Genomic DNA, 21,889 nt, shown 5'->3' with positions numbered 1-21,889 from the left:
CGGGGGACGCCCCGCGCCGGGGCCCCTGGGCCGGGCGGCACGGCACGGGAGGAGGAGCGGGAGGAGAAGGAGGCGGGCCCCGGGCCCCGGGCCAGCCCGGCCGCACCTGCGGGTGGCGCCGCTGCCCGCCCGCCGCCGCCGGGGGCGCTGCGCTGGGGGCGGCCCGCCCCGCCCCGCCCCGCCGCCGCTCCGCTCCCGCCTCCCGCCGCTGCAGCCGCCCGGCCCCGCTCCCCGCCCGGCCGCTCCCCCCGGCCCCGCTCCCCCGGCTCGGCTCCGCTCCCCTCCCGGCCCCGCTCCGCCCGGCTCGGCTCCGCTCCGCTGCAGCCGCCGCGGGCAGGGAGGGCGGGAGGCGGTGGCGCCGGGCGCTGCCATGCGGGCGGGCGGCGCCGGGGCGCGGGGCGGGTGAGGGCGGTGGCGGCGGCGGCGGGGGCTGGTGGCGGCTCGCAGCGCCCGGTCCCGCCCGCGGGAGCCGCGGGGCCGGCGGGGAGCGGCGCGCAGGGCATGCCATCCGCCTCGCCCCGATGTTTCACTGGGGCAAGTGGAAGAAGAGGATGGGAGCGAGCGCCTCCTCCTCCAAGAGACCCGTCTTCGACGAGCGGGAGGACGGTGAGTGCGGTCCGGGGTGTCCCGGGGATGCCGAACCCTGCCCGGCCCCGGGGATGCCGAGCCCCGGGGATGCCGAGCCCTGTCCGCCCCGGCGGGGATGCCGAGCCCCGGGGATGCCGAGCCCCGGGGATGCGATGTCCAGCCCTGCCCGCACCGGGGATGCCGAGCCCCGGGGATGCGATGTCCAGCCCTGCCCGCACCGGGGATGCCGAGCCCTGCCCGCCCCGGCGGGGATGCCGAGCCCCGGGGATGCCCAGCCCTGCCCGCACCGGGGATGCCGAGCCCCGGGGATGCGGTGTCCAGCCCTGCCCGGCCCCGGGGATGCCGAGCCCCGGGGATGCCCAGCCCTGGCCGGTCCCGGGGATGCCGAGCCCCGGGGATGCGGTGTCCAGCCCTGCCCGGCCCCGGGGATGCCGAGCCCCGGGGATGCGATGTCCAGCCCTGCCTGGCCCCGGGGATGCCGAGCCCCGGGGATGCGATGTCCAGCCCTGCCCGGCCCCGGGGATGCCGAGCCCCGCGGATGTCTGGCTCTGCCCGGCCCGCACCTGTGGAGCCCGCTCCGCTCGGTGCAGCAGGTCCTGGCCCGTCCCGCCCCGGCGGGGCTGCCCACCCGCGGGCAGCGGGGCCGAGCCCCTGGGTTGCCCCCCCCGGGGGCGCGGGGGTCGTGGAGCCCCCGGCAGGCAGCCCTGCAGAAACTGGGTGACTGTCGTTAAAATAGGCGGTGCTTTGGAAGTGGGCAGGGAGAGGGCAGTTTAGCAATGAAGTTTCAATCTGTGCAAGGAAATCTCTGCTTTTAACCAGTAAAGATCAAGAGCAGCTGGCCACCGAACTTCTGAAAACTTCCTGTCATTGCAAGAAGGTTGTGTTGGGTTTTTTTTTCCCAAAATACAATTCTTTTGTAGAGATATACCATGAAATACCACAGTTCCATTTCACAGATTCAGGGTGAAATCTCAGACAACAAAAGGTAGAAAAACCATCCCCTGTGGGGAAGGGAAGACTCAGGAGAGGTGTTGGGCCAGCAGATGGGGTGCTGGGTGGCTGGTGGCTCTGCCGACACATGCACAGTGCTGCATTGGCCCTAGGACACCAACCGAGCGCTGGCAAGAATCCCCGGGTGCTCAGGGCACTCGACTCGCGCACTAGATAAACTTGCAGTTAAATATAGATGTTACTCTGAGTCTTCAAGGCACGGTGATGTTCTAGGTTACACGAGCACTGCGTCTGCTGGCATCCCCTTGGCGAGGGCGATCAAACCTGAGGCTGTCTGTGCTGCTTCTGACAGCTGAAGGGATGTTCAATCAGGTAAACTTTTACTGGAGAAGTAGCTAGTGGATATCGACAACACGTATTTATTAGCAGTTCGGGGCATGCTGTTGAATTGTTAACCCTTGCATCTCTTACTACAGAGGTGTAGAGAAAACATCTGTTAGAATGACACCTCGCTGCCCACGGGCCGCGCCGTGGTGCGACTGAAATGCACAACAGAATTGCTGCTGGAAGGAAAACCGCAGAATCCATCCAACCCCCCTGTCCCTTTATGCCAACGGCGTGTGTGAGATTGGGTCGCTGTGTCTGCTGGGGGTCTGCAGCTCCGGGGGGCTTTGCCGGGATTTTGTGCTTGAAGTGGAAAATGCGTGTCCTCGTGGATGGGGCGGGTCGGCAGGAACAGAGAGCGAGCTGAGTAAAAACGCTTGAGTTGGAGGCTTTGCTACATAATTCAAGAAGCGTTTCATTCCGAACTGCGCTTGTATACAGCCAATATAGGGAAACCGAGCTTTGCAGGTGAATGGCCGTTGACAAAAACCTGATAACACCTCATAAGGCATTTTCAAGCAGAGCTTTTGTAACAGCGGAGACTTACTAGGATGTTACTTTCATAATATTGCCTGCTTTTTCACCACTGCTTGTTAGTGTGTGCTCAGAGCAATTACAGTTTTGTTCTGGAGAACTCATATTTACTGGCACGGCATGGTTGCTATGGAGATCTCTTAAGACATTCCAATAACTTCCTTACATAAAGAAGCCAATTAATACTTTGGTTTTGTGTCTGACATAATGTGGAAAAATTACTAGTGATGACAATTTAAAGTGAATAAATTAGGAAAAAAGAAGGAGAAATATCGGTTAGTATATGAAATTTTACCCATAGGTGGTTCCCAGTGATGGATATACAAAAACGAGCCTGACTGTCTAAATCCAATGGTTAATTCCTTTTAATTATAGGTTGTATGTAAATAGAAGGTTAACATTTATTCTAGTGAGTAGCAACACAAGGCCCAGAATTTACTGTCAGATGAATCAAACTCCAAATGCACAGACTTTTCAGGCAAGAAAACCCTTACAGTCCTCTTGCCTGATTTCTTTGGGACTGGTTTCAAGACTTACTGAATTACTGCCTCAAGTCAAACCGGTGCGGCTAAGCCAGAGCGTGGTGGGGTTTCCTGGGGGTGGGCAGTAATGTGCTCGGTCTCAGTGTAGAACGCCTGGCCCTGGGGAATTATCTGCTCTTAAACTCACTGTTAGAAATCATTCTTTCTCTCCAGTCTGCATCTGTCCAACCTCAGCTCCCTGCTCTTGGATCTCACCTTGATAAACTGGAGGAGCTTCTGCTGTCGTGCCCCTGTTTCGGTGTAGCGGCAGGCTGGGATCACGGCCGCCCGGTGTCCTCGGCGGTGGGGTGCGTGGGCTGAGCTGAGTCCGTGACTCTGAGGGTAAACTTCATATTCCTCAGTCTGTCCTGTGGATCTCCTCTCAACCCTCTCCGGTTTTTTTTTCAGTGTAACTTCTGTTAATGCTGGGACTTAACCCATTGCTTCGGCAGGGATCGAGCCCAGGGCGGGTCGGCGCTGCGGCAGCCTGTGTGCAGCGCTGGCTCGTCGTCCATCCATGGACAGGGTGGTGCGGAGCTGTGCTCTGGAGAGTCGTCCCCAAGTGACGACTGTCCTGCTCCCTCCTCGCTTCCCTTCCTGGGTGCTGGGTTGTCCCTTTCCCCCCAGTTTTCCCCCGGTTCAGGTAACATCTCTTGACTGTGAAGCCGGGTGCAAGCCAAGTGTGACCCGTCCTTTGCGTTTTCATCTGAGCTGCAGCGGGGAGGGCAGCGCACCTGCATCTTTCTGACACGCTTTTGGTAGGGTGCTTGGCTGCGGCGTGCACGTTCTGCTGTTTCATGTTTGTGCGTACAACTGTTGAAATATTTGAGCATTTTGGAGTAGGGATTCAACAGATAGAACAGCTGACTTTGAAAGGAGAGTGTCCGCATGTCTGGTGTGTGCTTCCAGAAGGCACTGGTACGTGAGAGATCGGTTCCCCTCGGCTTCAGCTGGTTCTATTTACACAGAAAACTTGGCATGTTCAGGAGCTGCTGCGTACCCGTCGGTTGGGCGCAAGCTAGAGATGCTGCCTAGTGATGCCTTTTAGACAGCTGGTTTTTGGTGAGGTATGTTGTACCCTGTTTCTGAACAGAGAAAGTTAATGAATGAGGCAGAGGGAGGAGGGAAAAAGAATATAAAAAGGGCAGGAAGAAGACTATAACGCAAAAGAATAGCAGGGCTGCAAGGGTGAGTGCTCTCAGAATGATGGCTGGTGGCATGAGGTGGCCTCGGTAAGCTGCAGTGAATCGCCCAGTGCATTCTCCGTTAGGAAAAAATAAGCCTTTGTCTGTAAGGGCTTTTTAGTTTCTTATTTATACTCATAAGAATCTTTTAAAAGCTTCTTACTTGGTCAGTGAATTTGTGTGCCGGCACCAGAGAAGGCCCTGTCGGGGTGCCAGCTGCCCCTCTGCCTGTTGTGAGCCATGGGTGCCCGAGGCAGGGGACGGGGCTCTGGGACATCTCAGCCCACCATGACGAGGCTTGTTTTCATGTAGACAGAAAGCATTTTCTGTTGTCATTCTGGGAAATGGCCAAGCAAGTTTTATTGACACCCCCCCTGTATATACTTATTTATTTTTTTATACTAAATGGCAAGAACCCATCATCGTGAAGCCAACAGGAATGTTTCTACCCAAACATTGAAAAAAGGCATTTAGCCAGTTGCTGGGACTTGGGAAACAGGACTGAGCAGTAGGAAGTACAAGGCACTCTGACACTAAGTGCTATTAGCGTTGCCCAGAGTTGTGTTACGTGAGAGGGGGGAAGAAACACAGCATGATGGATCTTTATATGCAGCTATATCTAAAGAGGAATTTCAAGAGTGCGTTTGGGTTGTGGCTTCTGAATCAAAGTGGCTTACTAAAAAAGTGTATGTATATGTAAATACACAGGAGAATATGTAAAGCTATCTGGTGCTTTCTGCTGAGTGATTTCTTCCCTTGCTTATGCCGAGGTGAGTGGTCCGAGGGCTTCCTGCCTGTTTCCTGACACTGAATTAGGTTTCCACCTGATCTGCAAGGTTTTAATGCTGCAGCCCAGTTGTTTTCATCGTGATTTTGTTTGAATCACTCATTCACCCATCCCTTATTTGACCCTCCATACTGGTGTGCAGATGGCTTTTCGTAAGTGCCGTCTCCTGGGTTTATCCTACTCGCGTCAAAACCAACTTTTTAGAGCAAGTTCCCAGTTTTAGAGCCCACAAGTATGGCTCTTCCAGTAAACCAGTCAGACTCAAAGAAGCGTGTGCTCAGGGTTAGCCTTTGGGTCAGGTGAAATGATTGTGGGTTTTGTTTCCCCTCTCAGGGAACAATCTCTGTCTCAATTTCACTCTTTGGCTCGGGTAGTGCTGGGAGGAGGCACCAGACTGGAGTTTGGGGGAGGACGAAAAGCCCAACCGCAAGAGCAGCGGGCAGTGTTCAGGGGGACGTGCATGGCGAGGGGCGCTGGGGAGGAGGGGAAGCCGCATCCTGGGAGGGCGTGGGGTTCTGGGGCCACGGGGTGGGTGGATGTCCTCTCCTCTCTCAGGGCCGGGCTGCCTCTGCAGCTCCGGGCTGGCTTCTGCCGGCCGTGGGGCTCCGTCCTGGGCGCAGGCCAGCGATGCCCGTGGCCCTGGTCTCCCCCGTGGCCTGTGCGTGTTGGTAGACGTAGGTCCAAAACTTACAGCAGAGCTGCTCTGCGAATGCGTGCTGCGGGTTTCCAAGCTGAGAAATACTATTCTGTAAAAATGCGTTTATGTGGTAAAACAAGAAAACTGTTACGCGTCTTGAAGCTGTTTCCCAGCCACTCAGTTTGCTGAAGTGCTCCAGCTTTAGGGACGTGCTGGGTGTGGGGGGCTCTTGAAGCCCGAGCAGCGCTTGAGACAGTCCCTGCTCTGCCTCCCCGCCATCCTTATCCTCGTGGGGACCACAGGAGGCCAGAGAGCCTCAGCAGCTGCGCGGCACAGCACCCATCCCCATGGAAACGGGCGAGAAGCTGCAAAACCTGGGGGAACGTGCTTAAAATAATCCCCATTTTAATTTCAAACCATGTGTTGGCAGGCTGTAGGGATACACACACACCAGAGTACGCATCCCTCCTGCCTCACCCTGGTGATCTGGGGATGGAAGGCTGCAGTGCTCGGTTGCGGAGCTGTTTGATGTACAGGGAATGGATGGTGTGTGCTGGTGCCGAGCCTGCCTCTTGCTCCGACCTGTCATGGTGCTGCTGGGTGCTGCTGGGTGCTGGCTGCCTCCAGCTGCACCTTTGGGGGCAACTCCCAGATCCACATGTCATCGTCAACTTAAATCACTTTGAAGTCAAGGGTTCAGTTGTTGCAGATTCGTGAGCTGTTTACATTCCTCCTTTTACCTCCTATTTTCTGACCCACCGGGAGCAAGGGGTCCAGTGCTCTCCACAGTGCTAGGCCTTGGTTCTTCAGGTCGGGATTCTCCCCCATAATTATTTGTTGCAGGGTTTGGGGCCTTCAGCGGAACAGGGGTGTGCTGTGAGACTGTTGGGGTGTCAGAGTGACAGAGAAGTGGGGAGCGAAGCCTGACCTCGCCATGCTTCCCCTGCCTCTGCGGTGACCCAGACCCCTCCTGCCGGGTTTGCCCCAGGTCTGGGGGCATCCCATTGCGCTGCCAGGAGAAGGGACCCTGGGAGACCGGACAGCCCCAGCCCTGACCCAGGGGCCAGGAGAAGTTTCTCACCCTCTCTTAAGGTCATAAGTACCAAAACGCACGTGCCGCTCTTCTGGCCCCCTCCCACAGGGTGGCCAGCATGGCCCGGCCAGGCCCCTCCATCCCTGGGGGCTGGGGCTGCCCCGCAGCGTCGTCCCCGCACCAGCCGCCGGTGGCCGTGCTCCTCCTGCTGCGGTGGGCTCGCGGCAGGGCGAAGCAGCCTGGGGTGCTGGTTCTCCCACCCGGCCCCGTCATCTCATCTGGGCAGGGATTTCAAGCCCTTGGGAGGAAGCATTGCCATTTTGATTGGAAAACTATGGACTAATGCCCAGTAAGGTGGTTATGAAATCCCAATCCTGTTTATTTAGGGTCAGATACAGATATGTTAAGCTTCCGTGCTCTGCAAATTACTTTAATAAGTAATCACTGATCAAATTGCAAGGCAAACTTATTTTCATAGCCTGACTCTTATGTGGCTGTGGGTTGGGAGCACAGATGCCTTTCCCTGTTATTTAAAAACAAGAAAAAAAAGCCTTTATGTACTATCAAAGTGGCAGCTAAGTAAGTGGGGGGAGGAGGGAGTGGGAATTACAAGGAGGTGTCAGAAAAGCTGTGTTTAGTATTGTCAGCAGTGCTTTGTTTTTGCCTTAAATCTTGCATCCCCCGGATCCAAGGCTTTTTGTGTGAGCTTTGCCCAGAGACAAGCTCTTGCCATACGCTCGCTGGCCCCAGCCTCCCCAGCAGAGCCGATGCTTCTTTTTCAGTCTAAGGATTGAAAACCCTTCCGTGCGTGAAGCCTTTCAGTGTGTCGTGTAGTGCAGAAATAGATTAAATCTAGAGAACTTGGTAACTGCAAGTCACGCGAGTGTGTGGCAGTAAGCACACCATTTGGGTTACTGGCTCTCTTTCTCCTTCAGAAATAACAACTTTGCCGTCACTCTCCTCACTGAAGGCCCATGGTCCGTTCTCAATAGTGCTGACAGAAATCTGAAGAAAACGCATTCTGGATTTCCACTGCTGAAAGTGGACAAAATGTCTCCCTTTGAACACTGGAAATTGCAGTTAAGGAAAACCGTTGCCATTGCTCACCTAAGTCCATGCGTTATCGGTCACTTGTGTTGGCTTAAAGCGTATATATATTTTTAAAATCTTCTAACTGACAACTGTTTACAAAACTAAACCGCCTTTCATGGGGAGAATGCGGTATGCAGAGAGACTGGAAATTTAATGTTTACTGCGTTTTGTTACGTATTTTGTTCTTCCAAATCTTTGTAGTGTTTTCACGTTTCCTGTGCCGTTTCCCGTTTTACAATTTCACTGGTAACAGTGGTGCAGATGGGGTCTGTGGCTGAACCGCGGCGCGGGGCCGTGCATGCTCCCGCTCCTCCTCTCCCTTGGCCTCCTCCCACCTGGGAAGCTCCTGAACGTTCCCCCGTGCGCATGTTGACGTGATCTCTGCCAGTCGACGCAGCGATAGGGTAAGCAAAGTGCAGATTTTCCTACTTTTGCGTGTCATGGAGGTCCAGCACGTGCAACAGACCTGGCCAAGACAGCTGCAAGTGCTGCTTCTCCGAATCTGAATCCAGCATCCGTGTGGGCACGGTGCCTTGGGGAGCGGGGCCGCGGTGTCCTCCTCCTCTGGCTGGGAGAAGCTGGTGATGCTCTCAGGTGGGGGTTCCCAAGGGCTGGGTGTCTGAGCACCGTTGGTGTCACTGCACCCTTCATGGGGTGCCCACGAGGGACTGATGCATGCAGCGTGCCCGTGCTGAGCCTGCCGGCTTTCTGCCTGATTTCTGCCTGCAGAGGTTCCGTCTCTCAGCCTGCCCGCTGGTCCCAGCAGCGTGCGGCGGCGCTGCTGGGAGGCAGAAGGGAGGCGAGGGCCGCGGCAGCTCAGCGCAGAGCCGGCTCCCTTTGGGTGCTCGTTTGCTCTCGACACCAGGTTGGTGGGACCCTCCTCCTCCTCCCTGGCCTCCAGACTGTGAACACTTGAGTCTGGCTCGCCCGGCACGCAGCTGGAGGGGGACGCCCTGCCCCGCAGGACCCCTGGGCACAGCCTGCCCTTGGTGCTGAGCGGTGCTGGATTGGGACTTCGTGTCCTCCCTCCTGTAGCAAGAGCCCAGGCATCTTCTGAAGGTGGGGGAGGAAAGGTCCTGCGAGGCCTCAAGGGGCTCATGTGTCTATGGGAGGTCTAAAGAGCAGGTTGGGGTAAAACGAACCCTGAGGGCAGCTGATGCTCTTTGCATGAAGCTAAGTAAGAAAAAATTAACAAACCCAACAGCAGTTCACAGGACACTTGACTGACAGGGAGGGAAGAGGGCAGTCAATAAAAAGCGATTGGAAATACAGTTCAGGTGAGTTGTTGGACCAAATTAATACTTGGTCTGTTCTGTAAGGGCCACAGTCCTCACAATCAGCTTGAAACGGGCCTTCTGTGAATTCAGAACAACATGCAGGAGCACGCCGCTAGGGATCTGAGCGCCTTACTGACCACGTTCCCGGCGCTGGTGTGGTGAGCTTCCCAGCTCCGCTGGCGTTCCCGCCGATGCCTGCAGCTTTCCGGGGGTGCAGCGAGGTGGAGCTGATGGTGCCAGGCCGCTCGTAGACACCGGCGCTGGCAGCTGCTGGTCAGGAGAGCCTGCGCTGTCAGCGCCCGGCGGTGAGGGCACTCGCAAGGTCATCTCATGCCGTGGCTGGCAGAACGTCAGCGTGTGCCACTCGGCAAGTAAAGCCTTCCTGGGAATGAAAAAAGTTGCTCTTTTTGTGGTTTGGTACTTTTATGAAAGTCAGGTTCTGAAGTGGTAAGCAGGTTAAAATGCCTACAGCTGGCTCGGTTCTCGCCTGACGGGGGGTCCCATGCAGCACATTGGCTCGAGGAGGAGCGCGTTGCGTGGTGCATGCTCACGGGCCCGTGGAGATGGGGGATATGTGTGTTTCCTTTCAAATAGCCATTCATTTCTCTGGGAATGCCTGAAATTGAGTGTGGTGGGAAGCGTTAGTGTGGAGCAAAGATGCTCGCTTGCAGCAGTGTTCCTTTGCCCTGGGGTGAGGACTTGGGCTTTCTGCTCGCCGTGGGCACGACTGAGTGTGTGTGCCCCATCTGGACGTGGGCAGGGGAGGTTGCTGACCCTGTCGTTCACCGTCAGCCTGGGAGATGTAAAAGCAGGTACGACTTTTCCCGTTCCTTTCCAGGGACCTGCTCTACAGCTGCAGTTCCAAACGCTTTGGCACTCAGCAGAGGCTGTGAGACGTTCCACAGCTGCGTTTGTGTTAACGTGCGGTTTCTACCGCCTTATCCTAGGGTCCTGTAACAAGGCACCCTCCTTAATCACGAGTAACAGCCTCCTGTTCTGTGATGTGGCTAAAAGTTGTAGAGAAGTAACACAGGGCGAGGTGGCAGTAGCGGAGGGGCGGCGGATGCTGCGTGAGTCCGATGCTGTGTGTGCCGGTGTGTCGGTAGGCGTGCGAGCAGGGAGAAGAGCAGCGATGGCTACGCTCTGTGTTGGCATTTATCCCCCTGAGTGAAGAGGGCGGGATAGCTCGTGGAAGATAAATGCCAGTATCCTCTTTCCCACTGTTCTCCAGGAATTAAATTGCTTTAGGTGGAAGTTATGGAAACTTAAAAGTGATCAGGATGTGTGGTAACAGACGGCTCTGAATGCTGCTGCGCAATGAAATATGACAGTGTGTGACTGTTGATGTGCTAATTTACACCTGGTCTGTTGTTCAGGGTCTTTTCCGATACCTGGGACTAGTGAAGAGATGCAGGCACGGAACGATGTTCTGAGTTCACCAGCTTGCTGATGTGACTGGGCACACTGAAACCGTACAGGCTGATGGTTAGCTGTGCTGTGTAATTAAATTAAACAGCAATGTCGTGTATTTACAGCTCAGCTGACAGTTCTGGAAGCTGATAATTTTAATTTATTATTCCAAAAAATACACTTATTTGGTTCTAGTGGCATCGACAGGGAGCCAGTGGGCTTCTGAGGCTGATGGTGCTCCGAGTAGCTTTCAGCTTAACCTGCAGAAGGTTGTTCTAGCATAGAAAGATACCTTATTGTCCAAGGTTTTAGTTCCGTTATAGCCTAGCCAGCCAAAGATCTAAGTGATCTTTTATATTTATTTGGGTAATATGCTGGTTACAGCTTATTAGGGCACTGGGGAAAGTGCACTGCGTAGCAAAGCAGTGAGAATAAGAGTGAAGATGTAAAAGCATGGCACGGTAGATACCGGTGCATTGCTTTGGGTCCCACTTCTGCGTGGTCTGTACAAGGGAAAATAAAGCTGTCTTTGCTCAGAAAAAAAAATTTTTCTTCCTTTCTTCATTTTGGGTTAATTCCCTGACCAAAAACACACCCCCACACCCTGCAACAAACAAACAAGCCAAGGAAAATCCATGACTAAACAAAAGTTGGCATCGCTGCTTAAAATACAGACATATGATTTATGTCCTGTGAATTCAGAGGGATTACCTGGTGGCAACAAAAGGCCATCATACATATATTTCAGATATGTGGGGGAAAAGAAGGGAACAGGGAAACTGGGTAGTAACTGGGAAGAAGCATCCATTGAAAAGAAACTATTGCAGTATTTAGGAGCTTAACAGCCAAGACCCTTCCTAGCACTGGACTTCAATGTGATTGACGTATAGGCAGGATATTCAGTATAAGGGCGTGTGGAGAAGTACTTACTTAGGTTCCCTTTTATGGTCACCTGAAGAATTCCAATGTGTTTTGAATTCTAGCGCCTGAGTATACTGACAAAGGTCAGAAGGATGGGGCTTGGACGGAAGCTCAGGTTCCTCCTCTGAGCAAGCCTCTGCGAGGATTAGGTAAAACACTGAGGGAGGTGTGGGCTGCAATGATTGCTAATTGCAATTATCCAAAAAATGGAGTAAATTATAGTTGGAAAGTCCCCTGCATTAGATGTCAGTTAATAATCCAGGACCATCAGGGTCAGTCAAGATCCTCCCAACTCTGTTTTCCACTGACCGCACGAGAAGCACAGTAGATGTACACAGATCAGGAGGCTTTGGATGTTGGGTGAAACACATTTTTATTTTCCTTGCAAATAGCCTTTTATTGCTACTACCTTTTCTGTGCTATTTCAGGTATAGGAAAAATGCTTTTGGAGCACTGGATGGCAAGCGTGCTGCCGGGTCTGAATCTCCCCAGCAGCACGCGTTGCAGACACCCACAGCCAGGGCAGCTGCACCGAAGTGGAACCTGCCCAAGTGCGTCGTGGCAGCACGGCTGGGCTGTGCCGTGCAGCGGGTGGGTGCGGCTGTCTGTGCGTCCAGGGTGGTGTGGCTGTCTGCATCCACGGCGGTGCGGCTCGGCTGTGGGTCCACGGCGGTGTGGCTCAGAGGCTCAGCCACTTCCTGAGTCAGAACATCGCTAATGTTGGCTGGACACAGCATTTCCTCCATGACTCAGAGCGTTTTTGCTGTCAGAAGGATATTACATCCCTTGTGGAAGACCTTTTTTTAAACTGTGGTATGTAGCATGCTAAATTACCTTGTAAAACAAATGTCATGTAATCCACTGGAAAGCTATATGCTGCACATTCGCTTTATGTTTTGCAGGTTCCCCAGTCTTAATGGAAACTGGCAGGCAAGACCAGAAAGTAGCAAACACAGAAATTAATATTCTTTAGACTTGGGTTGTTTGCACTGTTGGAAAAATGTGCTTTATGCTTTACAGAAAATAAGGCTAAAGCTTGGTCCCAAATAATTTGCAGTTTAAAGGCTCGATGCTGCATGTGGCAATCACATGAATAATTCATACACATTCAAGCAGTCCCCATAATTTCATATTCAAGCCTGATTCTAGATTTGCTCAAAACTCTGAACTGCTATTGATTAGTGGCTCCTCGGGTACAGAAAGCAGCTTGGCAGGACCTTAGGTGCAGGGGTGACATGATAACCTGTCCAGCCGGTGCGGGCTGTGTGTCTCCGTAAGGGCTGGGAGCCTTCCCCATTGCCCCCGCTGGGGCGGACTCGCCAGTTGCTCCAACAGTGTCCAGAGCTCGGTGACTCAGGTACCTCCTGGGTCTGACCTTGACATGTTTTCATTTGCTTTCATACATCATTGCACCTTTAACCAGTAATAAACACTACCAGGAAAGTCAGCGTGGGTTTGAGCTGTTGCTATGAGCTCAGCATAATGCTTCGAGTTCCCCAAATGGCAAATGATGCCTGTTCGAGAAATGAACCCGCGTTGTGGGAAGAGATGCAGATAAAGCAGCGCGCGGTGGGCAGTGACGGGGAGCTGGGGAGCAGGCGGTTGGCTTGGGTTTTTTCCCCTAGCACGCGGGTGTGCTGGGTTTACCCCTCCAACACAAGTACTGCCTTTCGGCTTGATACTGGGATTTTTGGAGTAACTTGAGAGTCCTGAGGCTTAGGCACAGCTGTACAGATGACACAGGCAGGCGTTCTGGGTGGAGCTGGTGGGGTTCACGTCAGGGTGCTGGCGACGGTGCCGCGCCGCTCTGCTCGGACACCCCGGCTGGGCACAGCCCCGACTTCGGCTCCGGCTAACTCATGACTTAGACCCACTGGCAATCCAGAAGCTGCCTTAAGTTGTCGGTTACTGGTAGGACCCTAATGTGTCGGGGCGTTTCGGTGGTCCCTTGGTAACTCCTTAAAAACCAATGACAGCAATAAAGCTGTGTCGTGAGCTCTGGTGCGGTATGTGCAGTACAGGGCGAGTACACGGTGCTGGGGCTCCTGCAATTCCTGTTCGATTTGTTCAATTGGGTTTTATTGCACATTAAATGCCACAGCAGGAGAACTGCAAGCAGGTGTCAAAACAAGCCCAGTTGTGACAAGGCGAACTTAGGGATTGATTAATGAATATTTTCAGCGTGCGGTATATTTTTTTCTACATGGCTTTCCAATATAAAGATCAATGTGTGAAATTATTTAAAAAATAACAGGGTTCTTTTAACTAGAACAAATTGCTTCTGTTTATGAAAATGTTGAGTAACAGCAACAAACAATTCAATCGCTGATTGCCCCTCAGTGCTACTTTGGAAATTATTTTAGTTAGTGTTTCCTCCGGTGTTGGTTTGGATTTTTCTGTACACTTAGTTCAGCATCTCCAAAGTTACCCCCGCCTCGCCCCCTCCTCTCTCCAGGAGGGCTCTGTCCTCCCCCTCTCTGTGGTGACGTGGGAGTTTTCCATTGCCGGCTCTTCTCCTGCTCTCTCACCCAGGCTGCACGGGGGTTTATTCCTAGGGGTAAGCCAGCGTGGGTGGAAAGCAGGCAGATGGGCGGCCCCGGAGCCCGGCGGCGTTGGACGTTGGCAGCGGGGTACTGAGCGATTGCAGAGCCCTGTGGGATGTGCTCAGGCCCCGCAAGCCATCCGTGCTCGGGTACCATGGCCCCCAGCTGCCGTGCTGTGCGAGGAGGGGGGCTCTCCGAGGGTCGTCTCCGCTCCCCACGCCCGCGCTGCCGCAGTCTGTAACGGCGCGAGGGCTGCACCCCGTGGCGGTGACTGCCGCAGCCGGAGGAGAGGGCGATGCTCTCGGCTCTGCGTGCCGCTGCGGTAGAGACAAGGTTTCCCTCTTTCGTGTGTTTAGTCTCTTTTTCAGGAGATGTTGCCTTTCCAGAGTGAGTGGGTACATAACTGTGTTCAGGAGAATTTCATATCACAGAAATAGGATGTCTGCTTTCCCTGGAGAAGTTAAACACCCTACTGTCTGTGAATTGAAAGACCCTACTGTCTGGTTGTTGAGTTGAAATGAATCCCAAGCAGTTATGGTCATCCATCCCACGCTCCCGCAGGTACTGGGTGGGCAGGCTCAGTCCCCGCGGTGCTTGGCACGCTCGGCTGCGTCAGCGTGGTCTGTCCACTCAGGGAATCTGTTCTGACACCTCCAAAGCAAAGAACAGATTTGTTGTTGACTTCAGGGAGCGCCGAAGGGGATCACTGCTCCTACTTGTGGTTAAGCCTACCCCAGCAAAAATATCTTCAAGTGTTCATGAATCTCTTGTGGCTCTTTTCCTTTCCAGATTTATCTACATCGCAAGCATGTGTGACTAAGAGCCACTCATTTATACTGTCTTGGTCCTAAATTTTTCCTTCTTTGCAAAAAAGAACCCCTTCCATCACCAGAGCTGCGTGAAATACCTTGCCTGACTTGCTGTGTGGCAGAGCACAGAACTGCACGGGGGAACATGGGCCGTCACGGGGGAGCCGGAGCCCCGCAGCCTCAGGAGCGCCCTTTGTGCTGCCCTGGTGTTGGTGTGTGCCGGCCTCAGAGCCGATGGCTCGCGGTGCTGCGCGCTGCTGCTGGGCTCCTCACGGCATTGGTGCAGCAGCCTGTTTGGGGTGGTTTGGTTTCCTTCCAAACCCTCGGTGAGCCGCCGGCGCTGCTGACCCACGGTGCGTATCCTCCCTTCAACTGTATTTGTCAAAACAGTGTGGGTCAGTTGAGTAGCAGCGTTTCTCACAGGGATTAAAATGCTGGAGCGGCTCTGACGAGCAGCGCATCCATTGATCCCAGCGCAAGGTATTTTGGGAGCACGTCTGCTGCTCACAAGCCTCTGGGACAAAGATAGGACTGTGCGCCTAAAATAGCGCCCTGGGGCCAGGCGTGCGGTGCAAACCCCACCAGTGGCTGCTCTTGGGAAGAAAATCCAGAGTTTCTTTTCAAGTCATCATCGCTGTGTTGACAGGGCTGTCATGGGGAAAGCGATTTCAACTGGGAATGTATAAATGAACTCCAAGTACGATGTACACACATGCAGATATTGCACGCTGCTCGCATTGCAATGTAAATAAATACAGGACTCGTTAGCTTTTAAATATAGATGTAATTGCCTGCCTGCAGGAGAAGGAAAACCTTTTTATTGTTGTAGTTCGGTGCATATTATCCTCTCAAGCTGCCCGTCGAGTGAGCCCCTTCGGACCCCCGTGCCGTGAGGGCGTCGTAGCAGTGACGCGCTCCGAACGGCAGCAGACACCGCTCGGAGCTGCGCTGTGCCCGCCGCTGCGGCAGCAAGCGGTGCCACGCCGAGGTGGCCTCCTGTGAAGCAGGGCACCGCCGGTCTGCTCCTGAGCCGCGGAGAAATTCATGGCTGATGCCAGTGCATTCATTAATATGCGTATGTTTAGGAAAAAAAAAACACCAAACAACCCCCAAACCAGACATCAACTGTATTTCCGTGGTGCTAATCCACCCAGCTGCCAAGAAAGGAATATAGCTGACAACTCCAGCCCTTTCTCATGAGATTTTTTTTTTTTCTTTTAAATTTTCTTTATGGTACTCAAGTGGAATGAGATGCTGTAGCAGAGACCGCTCTTAAACGCCGTAATTGTGGTATGTGCAGCAGTACTAGAGTTACAGTATATATGTGTTGAAAAGCAAGAAAACGGCATTTAATTTTTAAGCGTATCCTTCATTGCAGCTTTTGCAGATGAAATGCTTCTTAGGCACCCACCCACGATAAGCAACGGTGGAAGTGTATCTGTTAACTGAGCTACTGCTGAGTTAGTATCTGCTCACCTTCATGTAAAAGCCAAATGGTTTGTGCTCTTCATCCTACAGATTCACTACTGCAATACAGAAATAGGCAGACTGATCTGGCCGGTGTATTAACAAGTATTTTTGGTTTATTTTCCTGATGTTCTGATAGTCGTTACCAGCCACAGGGAACTAGCAGGAGGAACAAGACTGTCTTTCATGTCCCACAATGGATTTGCTGGTGTGGCAAGTGGTAAAAGCCTCTTTTGATTAAAAACCAGAAGCAGCTGATCGTAGGAAATATTCTTGGAGACTCTTTGTTACAAAGAGTTCTTGTCTCAGGGCGTTACACACTGAGTCTGCAGGAAACTAACGTTTCTGGATTTAGTTGGAAAAAGCAATGATAATAAGGAAGCACAGAATAAATGATAGACCATATTGATATTGAATAGAATAATGACAGTCGTTCCCCAAAAGACCCATTTTTTCTGTTTCAGACCTCTTAAAGGCTCTCTTGTAATTAAAAAGAAATGTAATGCTGAATTCTGTCTTGTTCTCAGCCGTTTTTAAGTTCTCACTTGAGACCTGAATGCTCTGTGCTCTCATCAGGAGCGTAACAAAGGGTGGGCAAGCGAGGGAGCATCGGATGAAAGGCCTGCAGGGTGACTGAAGAGCCACCAACGCAAGTTTACTGACGTGGTTGTGGTACGGTGATGCCATGGAAGCCTTCAGTGGGAGAGGACTGTGCAGAGACGGTTGCTGCAGGACAGAAGTTACGGCTAAATAGACGTGAGGGAGCAGGAGAGAGAGGTGCTGTTTGGGCGAAATTGGTGGGTACGACGGGTATCAGCAGAGGGCTGGAGAGGGCAGCCCGCGGTGCCGCTGCGGCTCAGCAGCACGGCCGGAGGCTCGGCAGGCGTCGGCGGGCAGGGGCTGGACCAGCACTCCTTGGAGTGCGAAGCCCTGGGTGCTCTGCAGGGAGCCGGGGGTTTTTCTGCTCTTTGCCTGGCCTGGTGTGCGCATAGCACAGGACTTCCAGGGAGGGTCAACTCCCACGGTACAAACAGCTGTAGGGCTTTTTGTCCTAAAAATACAGGGGACTTTTCCTGCTCACGTATGATCAATCACACACCGGTTGCCGCTGCGAGCCTAGTAATTTTTTCACAATACCTCAGTGTTTGTTTCTGCATAAAACATGAAGTTAAACAAGAGGTAGGTAGCTCCTTTTCTTTTCTGGTTTGAGCAGCCTTTGTTGCTTTCTTTAGGTACACAGAAAAAATACGCCAAGTCCGAGGGCTTCAATTACCCACGGTTACTGGATTTAATGTGGCTCGCTCTTTCTTGGAAAAGCATTGTTAATTATTAATATTGCTGATTTCCTATTAATTAATGTTTTAAATCTTCCAAATATGGTGTCAGGGTCTTTCCAAGTGATACAGTACAAAGATTAGTGATGGTCTGTCTATTTGGAATATTCTTGTAAGCCATTTCCCTGATCAATACAAAGCATCGGGGGTTTTTTGTTCTCCAAAATGGCTCCACCTCTCTAAGATGCATTTGTGTGATTGCACATCAGGAGTTGGGGTATTGTTACAGCATGATAAAGTGCATTGGATTTCATGCTAGCAACTGGTGCATCTCTACAATTACTCTTGCTGTTCATGACTATCTGTATTTCCATAGCAACTGGAAGGTCTGGTCATGGCCCCACGGCTGCTGCGCGTGGTGCTGGAGAAGCACAGGAGCTGAAGGCAGGATCCCCTGTGCCGGTTCAGCCCTCGCTGATCGGGTATCGTGCCGCTCAGCGCTGTGAGCAGGGCTTTGTCTCTCCATCCAGCAAGCGCCTTCAGAACTCTTCCCATCTGGTAAAAAGCTACTGAAACGTGTTTTTTTCTCATTTTTCTTAACCAGATAGCATCATTCCTTAACCTTCTGTACAGCTCCTACTCTGAATCAGACCTCTGGGCCGTGCAGACACCCCATCTCCGCGCGTGGTCGTACCAGGCAGCCTGGTGCAGCTGGGCAGGAATATCTCCTGCCTTCAGCGTACGTCTTGACAAAGAAGTGTCGGCGTCCCTATTGCTCTCAGCTTGTCAGCCTCTTAGTGGTAATATGACCTGACAACCCTTAAAAAAAAAACATAACTGGAGAATCTGTTCTCCTGCAGTCTCGGGGCCCTGCTTTCCACAGGTTGACTGTTGCTATATATAGAAATAGTCTGTTGTTTCTAAATTTGCTCTGTTAATGTCACAGAGCATAAATAAAAAAATAGCAAGAACAAATTGACATTTATGGCAGGGAGTGATGCAGGGAACAGGCCGGTTCTGGCCGTACTCCTCTGGCTGGGCGCTCTTTGATTGTCTGTTCCTCTTTCCATCCAGTGACTCAAGCCTGGAAAGTCATCCGCATATGTGGCTTTTTGCACTCCAGCCATTACTCTTCTGTGCGCTGTGCAGTTGACTCTGATTTTAAGTGAAATCCAGACGTCGTCAAAATTTTTAAGGAAGCAAATAGGGGAGCGAAGCGGCACGCTGAGTTTGCAGTCGGTTGCAGGATGGTTGCCTTTCCACGGTCGGAAGGGAGCAGTGCCGGCATGCGCCGAGGAGAGGGCACGGGGGGACGGGAGCTGGGGTAGGAGCCGGGGGCTGGGGTTTCATTAGCGTCGTCAACCTCATGTAAGCGGTTTGCAAACCTCAGCAAAATCCGAATAGAGGCATCGTGCTGCCCAGGGTCATCTCTGACCAGCACCGTCAGAGTGCTCTTGCCTCGTCTCTGCCGCCAGCAATAACCTTCTCGCTGGACAGGGAAACGATCAAATCTGTAGCTGCAGTCGAGAATAATCATTAAACGTAAGAAATTACTTATGTTGACATAAATATAGGCACATTTTTCTTCCCGCTGGGATATGAATGTAACCTATCTGCACAACTTCTCTGTCTGGCCCTCAGATATCCCTCAGTTTGTCTTACTCTGGTGTTCCTCGTACGGACCCGCTGTCGGGAGTGCAGTTGGGGCTGTTCTGATAGATCCAAGATCAGATTTCCCATGTCTAGCGTTAAGTGGAAGCTCCGTTCCCCCAGTTTGTTCTTTTAACCTTTCTGGAAAGCCCCGGTGCTTGCAAGTTCTTTTGTACTGACATGTCGCAAATTTTGCGTAAGGTTTATTGCAAAAGTAGGTCTTGATACAATGGTGTTGGGTAGGCTTTGAGCTCAAGTAAAGCCTTTACAGTATTTTCAAATATGTGTCCCACATATAGAGATTCCTCCCTACAAGTGTTTCAGAGAGCTAGTGTTGGATACGCCGGGATGCAGGGACGCACCTACCCGCAGATAATTATTTTTGTTGCCTCTGATCACACATAAACGTTTGCCCAGGTGACCGCAGCACCTGCATCCCAGCCGTCCTGCAGTGGTGCTCTGCAGGCTGAGCCCCTTGTTTAAGCCGTGTCGCTTTGCCCTTGGCCACGAGTGCCCCTTTGGGCCACAAAGCTTCCCTCTCCGTAGGTGTGCGAGTGTCCGGGCGTTACAGTCGGCCGGTTTGATGGGGTCCATGGAGAAGTGACCTGTTAGACTGTGCAGGAAGCACCCGCTGAATGTGCCTTGGACCTCCCAGGCCGGGCTTTGCCCCCGCGTTGGGCTCGTGCTCCCCACACTTGGCACCGGGAGCACAAAGGGTCGTCATCGTGGGTGCGTGGCGGGACTGGGCAGCTGGTGTACTGAGAAACTGGAGAAATAAAACGGGAAGGAATGGGAAAATGATACCTAATTCTTCTGCTGTCTGGAGCTTCTGTTTCTTTAAGACTTGCCATGTGTTTTAAACTCGTCCCTCTCTTTTAGCCCCTCTGACTCCGAGGCGCTCTCCCCAGTGCAACGCGGTGGTTGTCCACCAGGCGCCAAACCCGCAGCCTGTTTGCATCCAGCCTTTCCAGTCTGCGTTGCCTTAGGTGGCGTTACGGGGACCGGTACGCCCCGGGTCGGGCGGCACGCAAACCCTCCTTCCCCGCTCGGTGTGCCGGCGGCCGTGCTGCGTGGCGGCACCCGCCTGTGGCTCCACGTCCCGCAGCCCCGCGGCGGCTGGGAGCCGCACGCCTGTGTCCCGCCGGCGGGTCAGCGCCGTGGCGGCGCGTTTGGTGCCGGAGATGTGCAGACACGCCAGGATCAGCCTGTAATTAAAGCGCACTGCATTTGGAGGGTGGCGAAGAGCCGTTAAGAGGCACTCTGCTGAGGCTGGTTGGGTGATGGTGATTACTGGCGGTTAATTAAAAAGCAAGTAAGAGGAAAGCTTTCAGGGACTTGAGCAAGGGCGTGGGGTAGCTCACCCCGCTTTCCCTGCGTTTTCCGGTTGGAACCACACGCAGCTCGGCGCCGGGGCTCTTCCATCTCAGACGCCTTGGAAGTGGCGCTTCCACGGGCGAGCGGGGTCCCCTGCCCGCGCCTCTGCCGACGGCTGCCTGCGTCCTGCCGTCTGTCCCTCGCGCATCGCCCGGCCCCGCCACCTCGTCTCCCGTCCGCCTTCCACCGCGTTCATTTTTCTGTTTCCGCTGCGAATCTATATCCGCAAATGAGCAAAATAGAGGTTGCTTGTTTGTTTTGACAATTACAGTACAGATTTAATTACGATCCTTCTTCCTCCTATACTGCTGAATGTTATGTGGTATGTTTGGCGTAAACAAAGATGTTCTGCTAATGTGAGATATGGCTATTAAAGATACACTGTCACGCTGAAGCCTAGTCACTGAAACCGGAGTTGGAGCTGAACTTCCAGTGTGTGTATTTTCATGCTCGTTTTTTGCAGCCTGCGTGCAAAGAAGCAGCAGATGCTGCACAGAGACGTCACCGAGAGCGACTGGGTGAACCCTGGGGAAATGAGCTAGGGAGACTGAAAAATAAGGAAAAAACACAAGAGAGAAACACACTTCTGTGTCTTCATTTATTTTGCGTTAGCAGCTTCAGATATTACAGCAGAAATACAATATTGAAGTCTTGGAGCGAGTTCTCTGTTCAAAACAGTGGGTATCTTCAATTGTCACTTACCATGAAAAGGGCCTGATTTTCCTGCTAATCACTTACTGCCTTTGAAGGATCTGTTTTGAAGTCTGAGCCTATTGTGTCGATATGAAAGCAGCTGTAACATTGTCTTGTGATGGTAAATTGGCAATGACTTTGCATTTCATAATCAGTTAACGAGGAATCACTTACAATGTACGCGTCTTTCAAAATATCATTGAAATGTGCAGCACACGTTTGACACGCTGTTAATTAAGAACAGGATTTTCAGAAGCTCTGGGGCAACAGTTTCCCCTTGCTCGGTTGCGCCGTTGACAGAGATGAGGACAAATTAAGCCAAGTGTTTGAATTTCTTTCTGGAAAATACTTTGGGACTCCAGGGTGATTAAGGGGGGTGTAACAGCCCACCGGCCGTGTTTCAGATACCCCCCGGTCGGCACTGAGACGAGCAGCCCTTATTCCCTGGGACTCCCGGCTCTGTGAACTTCCCCCGTTCCCGGTGAAGGTCGCTCTCTCAATTATGTCTTGTCAGAAAACCTCTCAAGGAGGTAATTCAAGGGAGAAATTATTTCTAGAGATTCTTGTCAAATTACAGACAGTCTTTAATTAAATGAGTGTCCGTTACTTAACGGCAATTACGGATAGAAAATCCTTACTTCTGAAAGAGGCAAATCTCCAGTTTCCTAACAAAAATTTGCTTTTTAAAATAATAAGATAAAAATAGCTAATTCTGTTCCAGAACTGAAGCTTAAAAGAAATTAATGTATGTCCTTGGAGG

The 21,889-nt window shown here is 52.6% G+C and overlaps 1 protein-coding gene across 2 annotated transcripts in view; it reads left to right on the top strand.

The window, feature by feature from the left end:
* Window positions 1-435: 435 nt before the first annotated feature.
* Window positions 436-21,889, top strand: part of STK32C (serine/threonine kinase 32C) — a 90,850-nt gene continuing 69,396 nt past the window's right edge. For both annotated transcript variants that reach the window (XM_075107871.1, XM_075107870.1), the window contains exon 1: window positions 436-606. In XM_075107871.1, coding sequence (XP_074963972.1) covers window positions 522-606 — 85 coding nt within the window. In that variant the 5' untranslated portion in view covers window positions 436-521. The remainder of the gene's footprint in view (window positions 607-21,889) is intronic.

Source organism: Phalacrocorax aristotelis, chromosome 12, assembly GCF_949628215.1.
Source record: "Phalacrocorax aristotelis chromosome 12, bGulAri2.1, whole genome shotgun sequence".
In the NCBI taxonomy this organism is placed as follows: Eukaryota; Metazoa; Chordata; class Aves; order Suliformes; family Phalacrocoracidae; genus Phalacrocorax; species Phalacrocorax aristotelis.
This window is presented reverse-complemented; position numbering and strand designations above follow the sequence as displayed.